We start from the raw sequence: 22,816 nt of genomic DNA, 5'->3' as shown, positions 1-22,816 counted from the left end.
CATCCCAGCTGAGCTCTGCTCAAAAGAGCCTGTTCAAGAGTCCCTGGAGTAGCAGGGACTGAAGGTGCTGGCTGGGATGCCCTAGGACAAGCAGAGCCCTCTGCCCAGGAAGCACTTCTGATAAAACCTCAATAAGATTGTTGCTTTTGATGAGCCTTTTTTCGAGAAGAGGTTTTCCACTGTCCTGATGGAGGAACCCAGGTTTTGCAAAGGACTGTGCACGGGATTGTGTACCTTCCCAGGACAGACCCCAGCCTGCATCTGCTCCACACCTCCACCCTAAAGTAAAAGCAGGTTCCTCACAATCACTAATTAGGACACCTCCTCTGCATTCAACCACTACACCACGGTGAATCCTGAGCAGCCTTTTCCTTGCAGCCCATCAGTGCTCTGCTGGGCACAGACAGCCTGGCACAATGGACAGGGCGAAGACAAGTATAATTTAATATATCTGCATAATTTAAGCAAAGCAGCAGAGTCCTTCCAAAATCTGTGAGTAGATAAACAAGAGGAAGGTTTCTTTCAGGTCTGCAGACAATTAAGGACCTGCCTAAGTCCTTTCAAATCTTCTCCTCTCTTAGAAGGGAGGCATAGGGATACCTTAAACTCCTCTTCACATTACAAGCCACCCACATGGCTGGGTATCACCTACAGAATGATGTTAGCTGACAAATGAGTCAATTAGCTGGAGTAGTGACACACTCACCAGCCTACTTCACATTAAATGTCAAGCTCTTGTTGAGCCTCACGTCAATCAATCCTTCCATTCAGCCGGTGTGACACATTTCTATTACTATTATTGTTATATATCATAAAGACTAATCTTAACAGAGGAAAGGCTTGCACAGCCAAGTCTCCTTCTAGGCCTCCGCAGGAACTACCACACCCCACTAGCACCCAGATCCCCAGGCATCTGCAGCACATGAAGGACATTCCTACACGTGACCATTAAGGACACCATTCTGACTCAAAGATCTCCTACCGTATTATTCATGCCAAGTTGTAAAAAGGAAGGAAAACACCGTTTGTCTGTGAGGAAAAAAAAACTGGACTAGGCTTCAGACTCTTTCCTTTTGAGCACAAAAACCCATGATTTGTTTCTGACAATGAGATTATTTGCAAAAATCTCTTTTAATCTCTGCTTGCCCTGACTTTGCCCTTGCTTGCTTATCCACCTAATTATGGGGGTGGTATAGATCTCCTTTGCTGGGAGATGACCATGTTTATATAAAACTAACTAGGTATCAACAGTTGCCCAGAAGAACCACCAGGAGAGCAGGTTTTGTGGACAGGCAGGACCAGACCTCTCCTAAGCGATGGGCTGTGGATGATGCAGGGAGATCTTAGTGCCACAGTGGTGACAGCCTCAGAGGTGTCACCTGGGGCCCACCTTTGGCCAGAAGACACCGCTACTGCTGCCATCACGGTCCTGGGTCCAGGGAGATACCTGAGGCAGGCACTGAGGCTTGTGCTCCTCCTGTGGCAAGGGAAAATGCTGAGAACAGCGAGTGCCTCCTTCTCAAGAGCTCACTTTTCTAGTTTTATATTTAGTTCAGTTCACCCAAAATGAAAAGCACCCAGAGGAAAGGCAAGGCAACACATGGCAGTCAGGAATTCCCACTAGCTTCTTTGAACTCAAAATTGGCTACAGATAAGGAAGAAATTTCTCCCTACGCTCTCTGCACTCTCTTCACAGCATTTAAGAAAACCTGAGGGGAGTTTTGCACTTTGCTGCATCAGTTTGACAGCAAAATGCTAGGTACCACCACTTGTCTACCCCCCAGCAGGAGCTGTGTCCCAGTTGCTCCCACGTGTGCACGCGCAGCCCTCGTGCAGCCCTGCGTTCTCACAGGGGAGCTCTGCACAGCTGTGGGAGCAGCTCTGATCTGCCGAGAGCCAGTGCAGGATGTGGCCCCACGGCGCACACAGCCCAGCTGCGTTCCCCCTCCAGGTTTACTCACTGATCTCCAGCTGCCTCTGAATCCTGCCCTTGCAGCGCTCCCGGTAGTCAGTCTGCGTGGCGTTGTACTCGGACATCACCTCCACGAACTTACGTGACAGTGTTGAGTGCTGCAGAGGGGAGAGGAAGAGAGAGTGGGGGTGAGGATCCCACGGGAGGGAGAGACCTGCTACCCTGAGCCAGGGGAAGGCTCAGCCCTGAGCACCCCCCATACCTCTAGCAGCCCAAAAAGCATTTCTAGCCCAAAAGCTGCTCCGAGGAGTGTGATAAAGTGCAACGGGGGCAGGTGGCAGCAGGGGATGTGGCCCCGGTGGGGTGGGTCGGACGCAGCCCTTGCCCAAGCCCAGCCCAAGCATAGCCTTCAGCCCCAAGAGGACACCCTGGGGTGGTGGCAGGTGGCAGACCCATGGGTCACAGCTGGCAGCACCATCCTGCACCACACCACAGCCTGTGCCCAAGCAGCCCAGAACTGAGGCCACGACAGGCCCTGCCTGCCTCTGCCACACTACTGCAATGTGATGGACCTGGCACAGGTGCAGGATGGTCCTGTGGTGGTCCCTTTGCAGTGCTGGAGCTGGGCAGGAATGCCCGGGGGGGATCCTGGATTCCCCCCCCCGCCCCCGTAGAACCTCCTCCATGTCTGGGAACGCAGGTGCAGCTGGTGGGCTGGGGCATGCAGGTTGGGCCAGGGGCCAGGGGATGTCTGGCGTAATTGTCCCTGCTCCAGAAGCACAGTCCCACTTTTCCTTCCCGCACTAGAGGGCTCCCCCAAGCACCAGCCGCATGGGGACGCAGAGGATGGCTGCTTGCCCCAGACCAAGTGGCTGCCTGCGGAGCTGCCAGCCCATGGCGGATGGTGCAGCAGAGCTGTCAGCCCCCACACACAGACAACCCGCGTCTTATTAGGCTGCTTTCTGTTCTCCAGGAAACACACCAGAAAACCTTGGAAATACACCTGACTAGGGTCCAGTAGAACATGCCCCCCACAGTGCTGGCTGCTGCCCCTGAGGGGAAGCTCACCCCCACATGAGCACCCACGCTGGGGCCCAACTTGCTGTCTGATCTAGCTGCCTGGCTGGGCACAGCAAACAGCCCTGAAGATGTTCCAGGAAGGTCAGAACCAAGCATCACGTGCATCTTCCATCCAAATGTCTATATCTCTTGAATGAGCCCTTTCCCCAATATGCCAGAAAGCGAGTTTCATAGGATCATGGGCTCAGAGTGGTTTGCTTGGAAGGGACCTTCAAAGATTATCCAGTCCAATCCTCCACTGCTGTGGGCAAGGACATGTCTTACTAGATCAGGCTGCCAGAATGTAAAAGACTTTGGACTGCTCTTCAGGGCTGTGGAAGACTTTCTTTGGAGGTAGTTTTGCTTGCAATTGAAAAAGGGATGCATTTCCCTTGTCTTGTTCTTGGGAGCGGTTGGGCTGTTTATAAAGGCACAGAAAACCCCACCCTGCAGCTGGGAGCTTCACCCTGACCAATGGCACTTGCACAATGTGAAGAACTGCCAGCAGTGGGATATGGGACTCAGCTATGCCTACTGAGTGCGGCTGGAGCAGCAGCTCTGCTGGTGCCAGCTGCTCCCACACTAACGCTGAGTTCCTCGCCCTCCATAGATGCTGGCAGCAGCCGTTCCCTGCAGTGTGCTCCCATCCCATACACTGAACCAGATGGGAAGTGCTGGCAAGGGGTGTCACAGGTCACCCTTGGTGGGAGTGGAGCTCTGTCATCCTAAAACATAGCATGGTGGCTGGAAATGGGCTGTGGACCCTTCCTGGAGCTGGGGATGCTGGGGAGGGCGATCAAACCAAGGGGATGTTGAAATTATGCTGCTCCTTAGACCTGTGAGTGCACAGATAGAAGAGCTCAGCCCTCACCTGCAGCAATGAGCAGGCTGCACTGAGCTCACATGGAGTACAGACAGGGGTCAGGTTGATCTCTTGATGCAAAGCAGCAGCTTCTCAGGGCTTTTGGGGCACTCTTATCACAGAACCATGAACTCACAGAGTGGTTTGGGTTGGAAGGGAACTTCAAAGGTCATCCAGTCCAAACCCCCCTGCCGTGGGCAGGGACATCCTCCACTAGATCATGTTGCTCAAAGCCCCGTCCAGCCTGACCTTGAACACTGCCAGGGATGGGGCATCCACAGCTTCTCTGGGCAGCCTGTGCCAGTGTCTCACCACCCTCATGGTACAACATTTTTTCCCTATGTCCAGCCTCACCCCACCCCTGGTCAGACCCCTTGTCCTGTCACTGCAGGCCGTGGTCAAAGGTCTCTCTCCCTCTTTCCTATAAGCCCCCTTAAAGTACTGAGCGGCGGCAGTAAGGGCTCCCCAGAGCCGTCTCTTCTCCAGGCTGCACACCCCCAACTCTCTCAGCCTTTCTCCATCGCAGAGGTGTGCCAGCCCTCGGAGCATTTTGGTGGCCTTGTCTGGACCTGCTCTACCAGGTCCGTGTGTGTCTTGTGCTGGGGACCCCCGAGCTGGACGCAGAGCTCCGGGGGTGTCTGAGGAGGGCAGAGCAGAGGGGCAGCATCCCCTCCCTCGACCTGCTGGCCGTGCTGCTGGTGATGCAACTCTTGGAGACAGTTGGCTTTCTGGGCTGCAAGTGCACATTGCCAGCTCGTGTCCCCTTTGTCACCCAACAATATCCTCAAGCCCTTCTCCACAGGGCTGAAAGCCTCCCTGTGTAGAGAAGGCAAATCTGGTGCACAAGTCCCAAACAAAGTGAAATCCGATACTGTGTCAAGCAAGAAACACTTGTGCACTTCTTCAACCGTGCAGCAGAAGCAACAACACTTGACTGATAGGCCACATCTCACACACCCAAACTGCGCACCCAGCATCACTCTCACATGCAACAGGCACCTGCAAGTTGGGAGCAGCCAACGTTACTGCTGTGGGGGGAGAAGGATCTGTTACCCAGCCTCACCCAACGGACTGCTAATGCAGCCGAACCCAGGGAGTGGGGAGCAACAGGAGATATGGCGAAATGGTGGAAGGTGAAAGGAGAGAAGGGGATGGAAAAGGGATAGGAAAAGAGGATACTGAGAAAGGATTAGAAACAAGATACAGCCTGATACAATGAAGAAACTCCCGATGAGTGTTACCCCATGGACTTTCAGGGCCACCAGCATGGCCTGAGCTCACCCTGACAGAGTTACAGCTCACAGAGGGCTGAACCGATGGGCTGTACCTAGCCCTGCTGAGCTGGAGCAGCTCTCAAAGCCTCTGTGCAGGGGAGGACTGGTGCAATGCTGCAGTTCTGCAGCGTCAGATGTGTCTGGAGCACGCTGGCACTCAGACACTCCTACTGGGTGTTGGTACACCCAGAGCAGCCCCAGCCAACACACCCCTGCCTCCAGGAGACAGCACTGGAAACATCTTGAAGATATACTTGTGTTTGCTTTGCAGCTATTCTAAGCAAGCAGCAGCTCGGTATTTATGGCAGAGGCTCAGACTCAGCTCATCTTATTCCTCCTCTGCTGGCAAACCTCACATGAAAGCATCTGTGCAGCTTCAGCTTCAACAGGCAGCCTCTGCTTGAGAGGTGCCCAGCCCAAAGCAAGGTCAAAACAGCTCCTGAGCATCATGGCTTGAAATCTGGCAAAAACATGATGTGCCATCCAAGCGATTCTTCTTCTGCCTTTCCAAAATTGTTTTCCTAAAATCCAGTTCATTCTCATTTAGCTGAAAAGTATCAACATATGTTGATCTGCAGCCAAATATAGTCTGGGTGTTGAATGACACCCCTTTCAGCTAATCACACCATACCTCTTTTACTTAAGAAGTTATTTAACTTAAGTGTTTATTTTGTCAGATTGTTAGTTTATGTTCCCATGGGCATCCCACATGTCTACAAAATGCATTTGATTTTTGAAGGAACACAGAGTTTCATGCAAAATGTGTTGGAAAAAGCACTTTAAATGGCTTTCAGTCATTAAATAAAAGTACCTGAATATTCAGAGTAACTAAAAAGCATATCAAAGCATACTTTGCATTTGAAAGAAACTCACTAAACAGAAAATATTACCTAAAGTTAAGAAATGGATTGTTTCAGCCAGGGCCAGCAACTCTTCACTCCCCAAACATGGAGAAAGCAGCCCAATTTGCTGACCCACCAAGCTGGATTTCCAAAGAGCTCATGCAGCTCTGTGCTCCCACAATGGGCTCTGAAGCCCCCACAAAACAAAACACGGTAACCTGGGACCTTGGCTTTTGATGTTTTTAATTTAGAGAAAGACATTTCTGAAGTGCACATCTCATGGGAGAGCCTGGGGGGGGTCGGCCTTCCTCCTGAGCCCGTTGGCATTACAGGGGGAGCAGAGACCCCACTCCTGAGTTCCCACTGATTGGATTTGCTTCAGTGCTTGAACTAGTCCAAGCGAGGTGAATATTTCCACCACACCAGCTAGATAAACCAAGCTGTCCTGGTTTCAGCTGGGACAGAGTTAATTTTCTTCACAGTAGCTAGTATGGGGCTGTATTCTGGATTTGTGCTGAAAACAGTATTGATAATGCAGAGATGTTTTCATTGTTGCTAAGTAGTGCTTACACTAGTCAAGGACCTTTCAGCTCCCCGTGCTCTGCCGGGTGCACAAGGATCTGGGAGGGGGCGCAGCCAGGACAGCTGACCCCAACTGCCCAAAGGGATATTCCATACCGTGTGTCATCATGCTCAGTATATAGGCTGGGGAACGAAGGAAGGGGGGGACTTTTGGAGTTATGGCATTTGTCTTCCCAAGTAACTGTTGCATGTGATGGAGCCCTGCTTTCCTGGGGATGGCTGAGCGCCTGCCTGCCCATGGGAAGTAGTGAATGAATTCCTTGTTTTCTTTGCCTGTGTGCGCAGCTTTTACTTTACCGATTAAACTACCTTTATCTCACCTCACAAGTTTTCTCACTTTTATTCCTCTGATTCTCTCCCCCATCCCACCAGTGGGGAGCTGAGGAACCCCTCAGCCTCCCCTCAGTCACTGGGAAGGTCACTGAGTAAATCTTCCCAGAAGGAAGTCAGTCTCACTTCTGTGCCTGGCAAAATTATGGAGAAGATTATTCTGGGAGATATGGAAAAACACCTGAAAGACAATGCAGTCAATGGTCCTAACCAGCATAGTCTCGTAAGGGGAAAGTACTGCTTAAGAACCTTAATTTCATTCTATGACAAGGTCACCCACCTAGTTGACCAAGGGAAGCAAGCCGATGTGATCTTTTTGAATTTTGTAAAGCTTTTGATCCTGTCTCTCACAGTCTCCTCCTGGACAAAACGTCCAGCACACAGCTGGATAAACACGTAATGCAGGGGGTGAGCAATGGGCTGATGGGTCAGACTCAAAGGGTCACAGTAAATGGGGTTACACCAGGCTAGCGGCCAGTCACTAGCGGACTTCCACAGGGATCCGTCTTGGGGCTGGTACTCTTTAATGTCTTTGTTAATGACTTGGATACAGGACTGGAAGGAATACTAATTAAGCTTGCTGACGACACAAAATTGTGAGGAGCTGTTGACACTCACGAGGGCAGAGAGGCCCTGCAGAGAGATCTGGACAGACTGGAGAGCTGGGCAATCACCAACGGTATGGAGTTTAACAAGGACAAGTACTGGATTTTACACTGGGGGCATGGCAACCCTGGATATAGGTACAGACGAGAGGCTGGGGAGCAGCTCTGCAGAGGGACCTGGGGGTTCTGGTCAATGGCAAGTTGAACATGAGCCAACAGCGTGCCCTGGCAGCCGAGAGGACCAACCATGCCCTGGGGTGCATCAAGCCCTGCCCTGCAGCCAGGTGAGGGAGGGGATTGTCCTGCTCTGCTCCACACTGGGGCGGCCTCACCTCGAGTGCTGGGTGCAGTTTGGGGCGCCGCAGGACATTGAGGGTATAAAGCTACTAGAGAGTGCCCAGAGGAGGCCACGGAGTTGGTGAAGGGTTTAGAGAATAAACCTTTTATGAGGAGTGGCTAAAGTCCCTTGGTTTGTTCAGACTGGAGAAGAGGAGACTGAGGGGAGACTCATCACGGTCTGCAGCTTTCTCACAAAGGGAGGAGAAGCGGCAGGCAGTGATCTCTTCTCTCGGGTGACCAATGATAGGACCCATCCTGGGATGGAGGAGCAGAGTGCATTTTCAGCAGGTTTGAGAAGACACCAAACTGGAGAGAACGATAGAAGACAGGGCTGGTATTCAGAGGGATATTAACAGTCTGGAGAAAGGCGTTGACAGGAACCCCATGAAGCTAAGAGGCAAATGCAGCGTCCTGTGTTGGGGGTGGGATACACATCGTGGGACAGGCTGGGGGCCAGCTGGCCAGAAAGCTCCTAGAGCTCCCAGAATCCTCATGGACATCAGGGTGCCCAGGAGTCAGAAGGGAAGGTAAAACTCATTATGGGCTGGGTGAGCAGGAGGACAGCCAGCAGGGCAAGTACAGGGATTGTTCACTTCCACCTAGCACTTCAGAGACCACAACTAAATTGCTGTGTTCTGCTTGAGGCTCCCCAAAAACACATCATGTGGGAGTGAGGCCAGTTGAGGCCACCAAAGTGGTCTGGGCTGGAGCACAGGACAAATGAGGAGAGGCAGGGTTTGGCCAGCTGAAGGTGACAAAGCTCAGGGGGATCTTATTGCTGCCTACAACAACCCAGGGGAAGAATGGAGAGAAGCTGAAGCCAGACTATTCTTGGAGGTGCAAAGGGGCAGGACAAGAAGCAACAGACCAAGCTGGCTGTGCTGGTTTTGGCTGAGAAGGGGTTAATTCTCCCCACCGTTGGGGGGCAGCTGCCTTTCCAGCTTCCCGCGCTCTGCTGCAGGGCGGGGGGCTGGGAGGGGCAGGGCCGTGGTGGGGGCGGCTGACCCCAACTGGCCCATGGCATGTTCATGCCATACCATGTGACACCATGACCAGTATATTAAGGGGGGGGCAGCTGCGCTTGGGGGCGGCACGGCGTCGGGTCGGTGGGTGGTGCGTGGCTGCAGTGCGTGCGGGTTGTTTTGGCGGTTCATTCCCCTTCCTCCCCCCCGGGGTTTCGCACCTCTCGTTGTTTTCCTTTCCATTGCATTTTTGGTTTGGGGTTTTTTTTTTTATTTTAATTATTAAATTGTTCTTATCTCAACCCACAAGCGTTACCCTTCTGATTCTCTCCCCCATCACACTGGTGGGGGAGTGAGCGAGTGACTGTGTGGGGCTGAGCTGCCAGCTAAACCACAACACTGGCACACAGAGAATTCCAGTTAAATATTAAGAGGGAGAAAATCATCATAAGGGTGGTCAAACACTGGACTGGGACCAAGAGGACCCATGGACTGATGTCCATGGCATCTCCATCCTTCTAGATACTGAGGGCACAGCTGGATAAGGCCATGAGCAACCTGATGTGGCTGGCACTGCTCTGTGGCAGGGGCTGGGATGTCCTGAGCTCCTTTCTCACCAATATGCTGTGATCCCATGACAAGGAACAAATCCGGGCACCAGATTTCTAGTTGGGCCATCCCTGGATGGCTGGGAGTCCAAGGGGGACACCCATGCTACAAACCCAGCCAATGTCAGCTGCAATAGCTTCATTGCAGTGTGGTGCTCCCACTGAGGATCCATCCCATGGCACCAAAAATGCAGTATCGCACCAGCAGTGCGCTGGGTACCAGGGCAAAACCAGCACAAGCAAGGGTCAGAGACTTTTTCTCACTAATGGTTACAGCAGAAAACTGCCATCATTTAAGCTCACCCCACCTCGCTCCCCAGGTGACAGCTCCAGCAGTCACATTGGTATGGCTCAGCCGTCAGGCACACGCATCCTGGCGGCGCTACTTGCCAGAGCTGTCATCTCCTCTTACCTGCAGTGCGCAGTGACAAGCAAAGCCAGCAACACAACCCTGGAACAACACCGCTATGAGCCCAGCTCACCTCCTGTCCTGTGCACGCAGGCATGCGTGATGGGCGCACACACTGCTGGGCACGAGGTCCCAGCATGGGGTCAGCATCCCTGGGAAGATGAATGTCTGCAGAAGCCCAGAGTCAGAGACCACCCCGGTTAGAATCCAAAGCCCAGAAGCAGAGGAGTGTGCTACATCATCCACCTCAGCCTCCCAACACAGGGGCTCCAAGCTGCAGCCCAGAAGAGCTCCTCTCCCCAAACCACCTGAAAAGCCTAGAGAAATTCTAAGAAATGCCCAAATTACAAGAAAATCTCCCACTTCCTTGACTGAGTGGTCCATGGCTGAGACAGCTGTGGTTGTTCAGCCTGGAGAAGAAAAGGCTCTCAGGAGACCTTACTGCAGCTGTTCAATATAGAAAGGCAGCTTGTAAGAAAGATGAAGAAAGACTTTTGACTAGGCCCTGCAGTGACAGGACAAGGGGCAGTGATTTTAAACTGAACAGGGGTGGGGTGAGGCTGGACATAGGGAAGAAATGTTGTACCATGAGGGTGGTGAGACACTGGCACAGGCTGCCCAGAGAAGCTGTGGATGCCCCATCCCTGGCAGTGTTCAAGGTCAGGTTGGACGGGGCTTTGAGCAACATGAGCTAGTGGAAGACCAGGCAGGGGGGTTGGACTGGATGACCTTTGAAGGTCCCTTCCAAGCCAAACCATTCCATGTCTCTATGGTGGAGCACTCTCCCATGTGCCAGGATAACGTCCAAACCACAGAGCTTCAACACAGAGCGAACGTAAACCCTGCTGAAATTCACAGCCCTGGGCTACACAGCACCAATTTGTGGCCACCTATAGTTTCCTCAGATACTACAGAAGCAATGTGTTTGCCTGGGAAGCACGGGCACCCCAGAGCCAACACCAGGGACAGCCACCTTCGACTGCTACCTCCCTGCTCTCCCCCTCCCTGCCACTGCCACCTGGCACTGCCCTTTGAGATGGCAAACAGTTCCTGAAGGGCACAGTGCAGAGCACAGCGGAGCAGAAAGCCCAGCGGGGGCTTCACAGCACTGCTGTCAGCATACAGCAGTGTCTCTGGAGTGGTAAAGGCAGAGGTTTTTTTCTGGGAAGAGATCTGCTGAATCCCCTCAACACTGCTCAGCTAGAGCAGAGCTCTGCCCATGTCAGGACCCCTCCAGGGAGGGACAGGAGAGCTGGCGTGCAGAGGGCCTTGCTGCTGTCCTGATTTGCTGTGTGCTGTTGCACCATCCTTTGCTTTGGCTTTGCTATGCCCTAGCAATTCTCCTTCCCACTTGCTCTACAGACAAGCCTTTCTCTTGCCCCAGTTTTGCAGCGGCCTGTGTCCCCACTGCCTGAGGCTCAGCTACAACAGCCTCTCGCCACTTGTGCACAGCCAGGAGACTGGGCTCCAAGCTGGAAGCTGCCTCTGCAGAGGTGATCTAGGTGATGACTGCTGTATTGGTTCAGCACCAACTGCGGCATGGGAGAGCAGACTACGCAAGGGACTTCCCAGACTGAAAAGGAGCTACACTATAGACACCAAAACTCATCTGGCTTCACTGCTTCATGCTTAGAGGAAGTAGGATTTTTCTTGAGCTGTATTTGTGAATAAACCCCCTGCGAGAGCAGCAGATCCATGCCTGGATCCCCACCTTTGGGTGCTGAAGAGCAACACCGGCAAATCCCATTGCCTTTATCAGTTTAATGGTTTGATAAAACACAGTTTTCACTGCAGAACAAGGCCTTGCTTCTCTGCTCTGAGATGGCTCCTTTTCATTCACATCCTCCAGTATGGCCAGTGAGGACAAGGCACACCATGCTCACCCTGCAGCCATGCAGAGGCAGATTCCACTGCTGGAGCAATCTTGCTCTCACCAAAGGATCATCAGAAGGTTGGCCAGCCCACAGTAAAAACTACACAGCAACCCTGCATTGTGGGGCAGAAAACAAAGCTTCAGCCCAGAGAAGGCTGATTTTAAGAAGCTGCAATAACAAGACACCCTGACAGGCTCATATCCCCTCCACCAAACATGCAGCCATCCCATGGGTGCCCTGGACCCAAAGTGCATGCCCTCAACATGGCCCCTCACAAAGCACATGGTTTGCCTGGCCACCACAGTGTGACTCCCCTGAGGGAAACATCTTCAGCCTGGCTGAGCTCTCACCACACAAGCCCATGGCCAAGCTGGGATGGGGAAGGTTGCTTAAAATATAGACGTGAACTGGAGAAGCTCAGCACCAGAGTGCTGCAACTGAGCTAACAAAGCTCAGCATGAGACTGCACTGTACAGGAAGGCAATTTATTCAATAAAAACACATTTAAAACAAAGCTAGGTTCACTCCATCCTGGATTCACTCATTTTCTTGTGCCCCATGCACCACAAGATGTACAGCCAGCAGCTCTGTGTGACACATCCTACAGGACACCCCATCTCCTGGGCCCCTTGTTACCGGTGGCCACAGAGGGGTTTGGGATGCGCCTTCTGTGCTTGCCAAGAGCTGCCAGCAACACTGATCTTCCACTCCATTGACCTGTCCTGCCTCAGGGACATTAGGTAGCACACCTGATTTACATTTATGTTCTGGAGTACATTGCCCAAAGGTTTTCCACTCTAAGCCCTCTTAAAAGCTGCATGTATCATTGCTGGCATATCATAGAATAATAAAATCATTAAGATTGGAAAAGACCTCTAGGATCATCAAGTCCAACCACCAGCCCAACACTACCATGTCTCCTAAACCATGCCCTCAAGTGCCACGTCTACACATTTTTTGAACACCTCCAGGAACGATGACTCCCCCACCTCTCTGGGCAGCCTGTTCCAATGCCTGACCCTGATTGTACAGGGGCCCCATCCCTGCCCGGCTCCTGCTGGCCACACCAGTGCTGACACAAGCCCGGGGGCTGGTGGCCTCCTTGGCCACCCGGGCACTGCTGGCTCATGCTCAGCCGGCTGTCAGCCAGCACCCCCAGGGCCTTCTCCGCCGGGCACTTCCCAGCCCCTCTGCCCCAGGCCTGGGGCGCTGCCTGGGGTTGGGGTGACCCAAGGGCAGGGCCCGGCACTTGGCCTTGTTAAACCTCACACAACTGGCCTCGGCCCATCAATCCAGCCTGCCCAGGTCCCTCTGCAGAGTCTGCCTACTCTCAAGCAGATCAATACTCCTGCCCAGCTTGGTGTCATCTGCAAACTCACCGAGGGTGCATTCAATCCCCTCATCCAGATCAGTGATAAAGATATTTAATAAGACTGGCCCCAACACTGAGCCCTCGGGAACCCTGCTCGTGAGCAGCTGCCGACTCGATTTAGCTCCATTCGCCACAACTCTCTGGGCTTGGCCGTCCAGCCAGTTTTTTGCCCAGCGAAGAGCACACCTCTCCAAGCCATGAGCTGCCAGCTTCTCTAGGAGGATGCTGTGGGAGACAGTGTCAAAGGCTTTACTAAAGACAATGTAGACAACATCCACAGCCTTTCCCTCATCCACCAGACAGGTCACCTGGTCATAGAAGGAGATCTATGACCTTTTGGGTTAGGTGCCATCAACCCATGCCGGTCTTGTATCCCTTCTTCTGCTATTCCTTCTGCTGCTTCCATGTGTACAGTTCCACTGAATTTATCTAACTCTTTTTTACCTCTCCCTATGGGAGACACAGAGGGCACTACCTGCTCATGAGCAGCAGGTCCCAGGCTCACTGTTTCTGCATGACAAAGTGAGAGGACAAAGAAGTGCTTGTGCTATTTCCCAAGGCATAAACATTTCACCAAGACCTCTGTAGCAGGGACCAAGGAAATGAATGCTGCAGAGCACAGAGAACAGTCCAGAGAACCAAGAACCATGCATGGGAATTTGGAGATGAGGGGACCTGCGGGCTGAGCAGGTACCTGGGGTTACCCAAGTGTGATCCTCCCCCCGAGAGAGACCCCCATGACAGCCTGATGTACAGTGGTTTGCAGGAGAGGAGTGACTCTTTCAGCCTATACATGAGCCAGTAGCCTTAGAGTCCAGGTAGCTGTAGAGGGGACAGTGCTAAAGTCAGATCCCATGGCAGGGTTGCAGCTGCACTCATGATTTGGCCATGGCTTAGACATACAACTGCCAGTGGGTGACCTGATCCTGCCATCAGGACCTGATCACCCTTGTACAGCAGGGACAGGTTCCCCCATCCTCAACATGGATCTGCTGGAGTATCACCCTCGTGCCCACAAAGGCATCAGTAACCCAGCACAAGTGGAAGAGAAGCCGGGTCACACTTGAGAAGGCCCCCACAGATGCACTTCCCCACCACACCTGTGGCCTGGAGCGACACCACAAAGCCAACAACAGGCAGACACAACACCTCTTCAGAAAGGCTTTGGAGGGAGCTGCTCCATCAAGGGTGATACAGAGATGACGGGAGAAGCTCTTGTCAAACAGTTCATGCAGTCATGTTCTGGTTTTCCTCCTGGCAGATGGAGGACCCAAAGCCATAAAACATCATGTTCTTTCACAAACACTTCCCCACAAGAATTAACCCACAGTTTCAGCCCATTACTGAGTAGTAGGGCCAAGTTATATCATCTCTAAATGAAACACATTTGCTTTGTACATTTTTTCTGGAGATGAGTAATCTCCTCTGTCTAGTACCATTTATTCAAGCTAAACTAGTTGAGCTTTTAGAGTTCAGGCTGTAGCTGACAACGGATGGACTCAATAAAAAATGCCATAGTCACACAACACAAGATGCCAACCCAGCAAAAATTCACTCTTTTGGAGCCACTTTCCTCTAAAACCTGGAGTTAATGATGTGTTTGTGGGTGCAGTGTCAGGTGCCACCTACCCTGCCGTCTGTGGTGCAAGCGGCGTATGGCAGTTCCAGTCAGCACAAAGTTTTGCACGTGCGCTGGGGCTAAGGTGCTATCACGTGCCTACGCCTGAATCAGATAAATTTGCACTGCTGGCTCATCCAACAGAGGCCACTAGAGCTATGGCCTTGGTCTCTCCTGCCTCCATCCAACATGCTCTGCAATCCTGGGATGTCCAAGACAATTGCATAGCTCTGACTTCAGAAAATCAGTAAAAGCATATCCTATTTTCACAAAGGACACATTATTTAGGAATTCAAGCCCTGCTTTCAAAAGCAGCTGGGTTACCATGGATAACCTTGTCTTCTGAGACCTCAAGTCATCAGCATTCAAATGCTTGAGTTAACCTGAGACCTGTGAAGATTCCCCAGGCTGTATGAGGGGTGTATGAAGCTCCATTATCTCCCCTGTCCCCAGCTACCCCCCAGTATCCTTTCCCTGAGCACTCCCCCAGCACTTTGCACTGCCTTCCTGGGTCGTGCCTGCCTGCTTGCTTCCCCAAGGAAATTTTCTTTCGGCACCTTCTGTCAAGTCATTGCCCTTGCCACAACCCCATTGACTGCGCTCTCTCTGTTGGTGTTCTCCAAGTCTCCCCAGTAGCACTCACTACAGACATCACAGAGAAGTTTGTGACCTGTCCTCACTTTCCAGCCGCCTCAGACCAGGACCTGAGCAGTGCCCAGCAGGGACGGGCAGCAATCAGACCTTCTCACCACAATCATCTGCTCCTGCAAGAGAAGAGCCTCTCTGCAAGACACCCCAACACTTCTTTCATCAAATATCTCTGATCTATTTCTTGACTTTGGAGGGGTGGAAGGGTTGTTACACAGAATTGTAGGATAATTCAGGCTGGAAGAGGCTTCAGGAGGTCATGCAGCCCAACCTCTGGCTCAAAGCAGAGTTGATCACTTCCAGCTTCTAGTGCATGCTGTTGAAGCCACAGACAAGCCCCATGTCCCTCAACCCCCATCTCTTGTAGAGCCAACATACTCCACCCTGCCTTGGCTGCAGACAGAAGCGCAATTTCATCACAACTGAGCAAAATGCAGCCTCGGGACTGTAGGGCAGAGCAGAGGGAGGTGCACCCTATCTCTACTTCTATCCCTGGATAAGCTAAGCAGCCCATCAAAAGCAGGTGCTAGTTATTGGTGGTTTTATGGGAATAAGAGGAAGAGTTGTGTCAGCCCTTCAGCCCTTCAGAAGTCTAACATTTCTGGACATCGATGCCTGGTGGAGGGGCAACCACAGCCCCAACAGGGAAGGGTATTTCCAGCAGGCTGCAGGCCTACACAGTACTTGCTGAAAGCCCACCCATCATCTTAGATTAATTGAAATGTTAGGTGAGTTACCCAGCTGCATCAGTAAGCCTTGGTCTCATTTACAAGCTGCTCAAGCATCCTTCCATGCACTGCAGAAACACACAGAGACTTCAGGTTTCTGAACACATCGCAGGCAAATGTTCTCTCCCCAAAGATGGCACTTCAGAGGGTATTTTTGCTCCAGTCAAAATCACCTTTAGTGAGATGCTTAATATGGATGTGCAGAAACCCACCACCTGTTTGTCCACACAGACATTCAGACTTGCACACAGGGATGAAGCCGATGCATGCTGCCCTCCCCTCCACAGCTCCCTCTGCACATACTTAGGTCACAGGTCTTTCAGGCTGGTTTTTTGGCTGATCTATTGGGAAATGTGTTGCATTATTTTGCCCAGTGTTTGCACACCAGAACTTAACTGCTCTAAAGCCAAGGAGAGCTCCCCTCTCCCATCACCTCCTGGGACCCCTCAACTGCCTCCGGCTACTTCCCGTCCTCCCCTTCCCAGTGCCACAGGGCAGAGACTCACCTGAGTCTTCCTTATCCGCAGGTCAGCAGATGACCTGTTCAGTCCTTCCTCTTGTTCAATACTCTGCTCAATACCTGGATGGGGTAGAAGGACACAGATTATTTCACACTGTTTAGAAGAAGAAAAAGGGATTGTTTGGCAAAGGGACTGCGAACCAAGGAGCGTCTGGCACAGAGCATTCCCCAGCTCTTGACTCTAGCCTGTGATTTAGCCTGGACTGGCAGCAAAGCCCCGGTTTGTTACTGCAAAGCATTCAGTGCCTGGCCACCGGCTGAGCATAGTGCTGCTGAGGGCAGCACCCAACACCCCAAGGCTGGTAAGTGAGGATTTCAACACAGAACTGATGTAATGCTCGGGTCTGATCTCCGTTCTTTCTGGTATTCAAACAAAATGGAGGGCTCTTCTCCCCTTGCTAGGCAGGAGGAGGAAACCCAGCGCTAAAATGTCTCTGCAAAATACCAAAGCTCAAGCCTTCTCCAGGGACCCTAAAAACAGTAGGTCTGCCAGCTGCCCGGCCTTGCACAGGGAGGACCAACAAGGCTGGCAAGAGCACGCTTCATCTTTCCGATCAGTCCTCTGCAGCAAAGCAGAGATTTTCTCTTTTAATTATGCCCAGTAGTGCAACTAAGTGAGATTAATTCCTCACTTTCCCAAAGACCATAAATCACAGCATGGAGGAGTGCTTCCCTGCTCAGCATCCCACCACGGTTTGGACAGGGAGAGGGCCCAGAACAAGGCAGTGCAAATTTGCTCCTCAAGGCCAGCCTGGGACATGCTAATTCAAAACTTAAATTCAGGAACTTAAAAACCCTGGAAGAAAGCTCCCATCAACAGGCTAGCCCAGTGAGCAGAGATACATATCTCCATGTAGACCACCAAATGTGAGCTGGTGGCATCCCCTGAGTTTGGCTAAAGACCCCACTCCCACTGCAGATGTCCGACAGCTCTCTGAGCCTGACTGTCCCTAGCACCTTCCCTGCTGGAGCAGGTCCCACAAGCCCAGCATGGGTTCCTCCTGCAGCAGGGGCTCCTCATTCCCTGGAGCTGCCCATCACCATTCAGCAGAGCAGGGCAGAGTGCAGGACACCACCACGATGGTAGGCATCTGTGTTTCTGCTGTGTGCTGTTTAGCACCGGTGGCCCCACAGTACCTCCTTCCAGAGAGCAGCAGTGTAGTAAGGAAGACTGTGGGCCTGGGGAACCCTTTGTGGTACTGGCAGAGGGTGTCCAACAGCACAGCATGCTCCAGGGAAGTGCTGGAGAACATCAGCACAAATTCTGCACTCCCGCCTATGGTCTCCTAGAACAAGTGCCTCTATCTAGAACTTATCTGAAGGTCCCGTCCCGCACAACCAGATGGCCACAGCACTCCTTCTGTGCACCACCCTGCCTGTGAACGCACTGGCTGCTCCCTGCCCAGCAGATTTCATCAGCAATTGGTTTTCCTCCACACTTGTCATAAACCGTTCCCGGTTTCCAAGGAACAGTATTGGCAAACATTGTGCATTTATGATAATTAATAAAACCACATTTTCCCAGGAAGATGGTAATTAGAATCAGCCACTGCATGAGCAATGTCTGTCTAAAGAAGTCAATTCGTTGTCAGCAGATGGTGTTTTTGATCAGTCCTGACTGTTTTCTTTCACTGATCATGCTGGCCACAAGGTGATCTCTGTCAAAGCACAAGGGCTAATCATCTGTTGCTGCAGGTAAATACAATACCAGTGAGTCTTTCTGGAGGAGGGAAACAGGAGTCAAAGCCTGTTCTGCAATCCTTCAGGCTCCCAAAGCCCCTTAAAAACCAGAACAAAACACATACGGAAAAGGATTTTTGTTTTGCATAGGCTAAACCCTGTCCCCACCTGGACACCAGGGATCCCAGTATGGTCAGGGGGGCTCTGGTCCATGGGAAGGGATCCCCTGGTCTATGACATGGGTAAGCTGACCCGTAGCTCTCCTTCCTGGGCCTAGCTGACATCATGTGTCAGGAGGACAGAGGGCAGCAAGGGGACAACAGAGTTACAAGTCCCCTTCTGAAAATACATGCAACATGCCCATGCCAGCGATGACACACCTAACAATTGGCTCCAGATGTATCTGAGGCCTCCGCGACTGCGGGGCTCCACGAAACCCTGGGATTAGGGAGAACACTGCTGCTATTGTAAAAGAACAACCCCCCTTGGAAAGAAGAGGCATCGACTATGTTTAATTAGCATGAATCTAGACTCCTTTTTTATCAAGCATTGTTTATGTGGCATTTGATGTTTTAATATTTAACCTAAGCTTAGGGACACCATATCTTGGCCATCACATTATCCATTTAATCAAGGACAAAAGTTCCTTTTGGAAGAAAATAAAGGAGAGCTGGCAAGAGAAAATAGCCTTGAACTGTCCTTAGGTGACACGCAACCATATACGGATAAAAAGGGTTAGGGTACTTCATCTGTAAAGACCACCAAGGGCCCCCAAAGAGAGAAAGACATGCGCAGAAGGATCTGAAATGGAGCCAAGAGGAGTTGATTTAATGCCATTACACAACCTATGTAGGTTAGGATGAACGTGTTAGATAGGCAGAATATGTATGAATTTATTGTATAAATATAACAGAGGCCAGCTTCAGTGTGCTTGATTTGTGGAAAACCACCAACCACCCAGGCTTGTGCAACCCTGAAATAAATAAGTGATGTCTCTCCTGAGCATGTGATTATTGACTCACTGCACACCTGGCAACAAATCCGCTTTTCAGACAACCCCATAGGGGAAGGACCAGCTCCTCTTCCACCCTTTGGGCACAGCCAATCAACATTGGTTGGTTCAGACATGGCACAATCAACTGCAACAATCTCAACCAAATCCCACACTGATGTCCAAGACCACTGCAGGCAAATCAGAGCGGCACCAGGGTGACCTGCCTCCTGCCTCAAGACCCCCTGAATCCCCTGGGGTCCAGTCTTGGGCTTTTGGACTCATCTGAGCGCTCCAGCATTACCCTGGCCATCAGTGGGCTGACAGTCCTGTTGTTCTCACTCCCTGCTTGTCAGAGTGATTTACTCTTCTGATGGCAGAAATTAATGGTCATATTGGCTGCACTCTGTCCCTGCGCTGCCCAAGGCGGAGGCATGCCAAGACAATGGGGCATGCTGACGAGAGAGGATAACCTTCCCTGAGCGCAACGGCCCCTTTCTTCCCCACCACCTGCCCCACAGAGTCCATGTCCGGGGGCAGCGGTGCCTCCTGCCCGTCCCAGCCACGCCAGCTACATCCCAGCAGAGCCACCAGCAATGTAGCCTGCACTGAGGATGGAAAGGCAAGACCAGCCCGGAGGGAGCAGGATGGAGGCAGCAAGAAGCACAAGCCCCAGGGCAACACGACCCATGTCAGCACACCACCAGCGAGCCAGCAGCACCACCTGGCCTGGCCAGAGCCGCACAGGGAAGTGGGACCATGGCTCTCCAGAGGGGACCCCTTGGTGCTTCACCTGCCTAGGCTGCCTGTGCCAACCTGGCTCACCAGGGAAGAGCCAGCTCTTCTTAGAGGCTTGCAAGTCCTGCAGCAGCACCTCTTCAAGCACTCAGCCCTGGTAATACAACCTTTGGCCACGCCGTGGGTTAGCTCAGAGCTGAGGCTCACCAGGAGACCCCAATGCCTGCCAGTGCTGGTGAAGCAGGACTTGCTCGCAGCCCCATTCCCTCACCTCCATCCTGGCAACAGGGCACAAGGGGACAAATTCACAAAGGGCAAATAAAAGCAGCTAGAGTATACTAGGCAGGAGGAAGATCACCATCCCCAGGTGATCCCTGCATAGCAATGGCAGATGCCACTTTTGGTTGTCCCTTCCCCCAGCTCTGCGACCCCTCCCAGTGCCAGCTCAGTTTGCCAGAGGACGCACAGACGGGGCCAGGCTGTGTGTCTGTAACCTGCCCCTTCCTACCTGGAGCAAACCACCACAAAACTGTCTTGACCTGAGTCAAACACCAGCTGCTTCTGGCACAGGGGTGAGATGACAGCCAGGGCCCCACAGCATTTCTGGTCATGGGGGACAAGCGGGATGTGCTGAGCAGTGGGGACATGGAGCAGGACCCAGGGCAGCAATGCTCCCTGCCTGCTGCATCCCCAGCCCAGGATGGCAGCCGCAGCACCCACTGCTTGGGGCTGCACGCAGCGGGCAGAGCCCCACAGCAGCATCACAGGGAAACTCACTCTTTAGCTTGGAGCGCACTTTGTTCGCCGTCTTCTTTATGTCAGACATTAGCTCTTCCAGCTCCTCCTTCGTTTCTGGGGAGAAAGAAAAGAGCAACCATGGATGTGTTGCAGACACTGCTAAAATCTGCTGCCCAGCCCCATAGCATGTGGAGACCAGAGCTGCAAGCATTCCCACTTCCACACTGGGAGCACTTCCACCCAACGCACCCTGTTGGACTCTCCTCACGGTCCTGAGCATAGAAATAACCCTGCTGCTGGTTGAGCAAGCTGGGAGCCAGGGGGCTGTTCTGCAGGTCCCCTTGCCTGCACAGCCACAGCCTGCCCCATATCCAGTGCTCTGCAGAAAGTGACAGGGAAGGGATACACAATCCACAGTGCTCATTCCTGTAGTGGAGAGAAAACCACTGCTGGACACCAACAACCTTCTGCTCACCAAGGGTTGATCTCTTGAAGCCCCTGCCATGCCGGCCAACACTTCCCAGGGCATTATGAAAGGTCATGTCTTCCCCTGCCACCCCTTGACTAACAGCCAGTGCCTGTGTGTTCACCCTCCAGCTTAAATTTGCTGCTTTTGGCAGAAAAGTAGGGGCTGAAGTGGCCAGAAACGCGCCCCCAGTCCCACAGCCCACATATCAGGAATGACTGTGAGTAGCCCAGCAGGGGTGTGGGACTGTAAAGCAATTCTGGTATTTCAATGGGCAGGGGCATAGGAGTTGCAAATAAAAACAAGCATAAGCAAGTCCCTTCCTCCCTGTCCCCACTGGCACCCCAATGTGGCTGCATGACCTGTGTGGAGCTCCCATTGTGGGAAGAGCCCAGCTGAGCAAAGAGCCCATTGGTGAGTCTCAGCATCTCCCCAGGGCTGCCTCTCCAAGACTGCAGAGCTTTTACAAGTCTCTAGAGCTGCCAGGACTATTGGTTTGGCTGAAGAGAGGAGTAAACTACAGCATATGCCATTCTCAAGAGCAGTACATCAGCTGGGGAAGATCTCAGCACTGCCTGACCAGTGGGTTCTGGCACAGGGCTATCTGCCCTTGCTCCCACGCGCAAACACCAGAAATCAGCTCCGAGCTCACCACCACTGCCAGCACAGCCATTGTACCACCTCCAGGAACTCATGGCTTGCAGGATTTTTCTCTGCATTGCAGCAGGATCTCAAAGCCACAAGCCATGCTCGGCAAACCTGGATTGGAGTGAAGCTCCTTGATCAGCCCTGCAGAGGACTGAGGGAGACTGTGGGTGACAAAGGGGACATCAGCCAGCAATGTGCCCTTGCAACCCAGAAAGCCAACTGTCTCCAAGAATTGCATCACCAGCAGCACGGCCAGCAGGTCGAGGGAGGGGATGCTGCCCCTCTGCTCTGCCCTCCTCAGACACCCCCGGAGCTCTGCATCCAGCTCGGGGGTCCCCAGCACAAGACAGTGGTTCTAAACTGAACAGGGGTGGGGTGAGGCTGGACACAGGGAAGAAATGTTGTACCATGAGGGTGGTGAGACACTGGCACAGGCTGCCCAGAGAAGCTGTGGATGCCCCATCCCTGGCAGTGTTCAAGGCCAGGTTGGACGGGGCTTTGAGCAACATGATCTAGTGGAGGATGTCCCTGCCCATGGCAGGGGGGTTGGGCTGGACCACCTTAGAAGGTCCCATCCAACCCAAATTACTCTGTGAGTGCATGATCTCAGCCAGGTTCCTCTCCCATAAACCAGAGTGTCCTCGAAGGAGCCAAGATGTGCACGTGTGCCCCTCGCCACCCTGTGCTTCAGAAACTGCTGGACCCCCATGAGCACAGCAGCAGGGCTGGAGCGGGGGGCACAACACCCATGCCCAGCACACAGGTATCCAGTCATGCTCTGACTGTGCAGCCCTTCATGCTGCGCACGTGCAAAAAGGCTGCATGCTATGAAAAGCCCTGTGCTCGCCCATGGTTTTGTGGCATCCCAGCTGGCTTGTGAGGGGCGCAACCCTGCCCCCACCATGCAACCGGCCAACCCCAAAACTCAGCAGTGAGACCAGCACGTTGCAATATCTGAAGATCCAGATACTAAAGAAAGTACAAACCACCTGCCATTCAAATATGATTTCT

At 52.5% G+C, this 22,816-nt stretch overlaps 1 protein-coding gene across 3 annotated transcripts in view; it reads right to left on the bottom strand.

Annotated features, from left to right (window-relative positions):
• The window catches only part of STX1A (syntaxin 1A), a 101,149-nt gene that overhangs the window by 16,778 nt on the left and 61,555 nt on the right, over positions 1-22,816 (bottom strand). For all 3 annotated transcript variants that reach the window (XM_064468001.1, XM_064468003.1, XM_064468002.1), the window contains exons 4-6: positions 20,731-20,805; positions 16,531-16,604; positions 1,962-2,070 (exon numbers count right to left, since the gene is read on the bottom strand). In XM_064468001.1, the coding sequence (XP_064324071.1) occupies positions 1,962-2,070; positions 16,531-16,604; positions 20,731-20,805 (258 nt within the window). The remainder of the gene's footprint in view (positions 1-1,961; positions 2,071-16,530; positions 16,605-20,730; positions 20,806-22,816) is intronic.

This window comes from Phalacrocorax carbo, chromosome 17 (assembly GCF_963921805.1).
Source record: "Phalacrocorax carbo chromosome 17, bPhaCar2.1, whole genome shotgun sequence".
In the NCBI taxonomy this organism is placed as follows: Eukaryota; Metazoa; Chordata; class Aves; order Suliformes; family Phalacrocoracidae; genus Phalacrocorax; species Phalacrocorax carbo.
The sequence above is the reverse complement of the archived record's forward strand: the minus strand, read 5'-3'. Positions and strand labels throughout refer to the sequence as shown.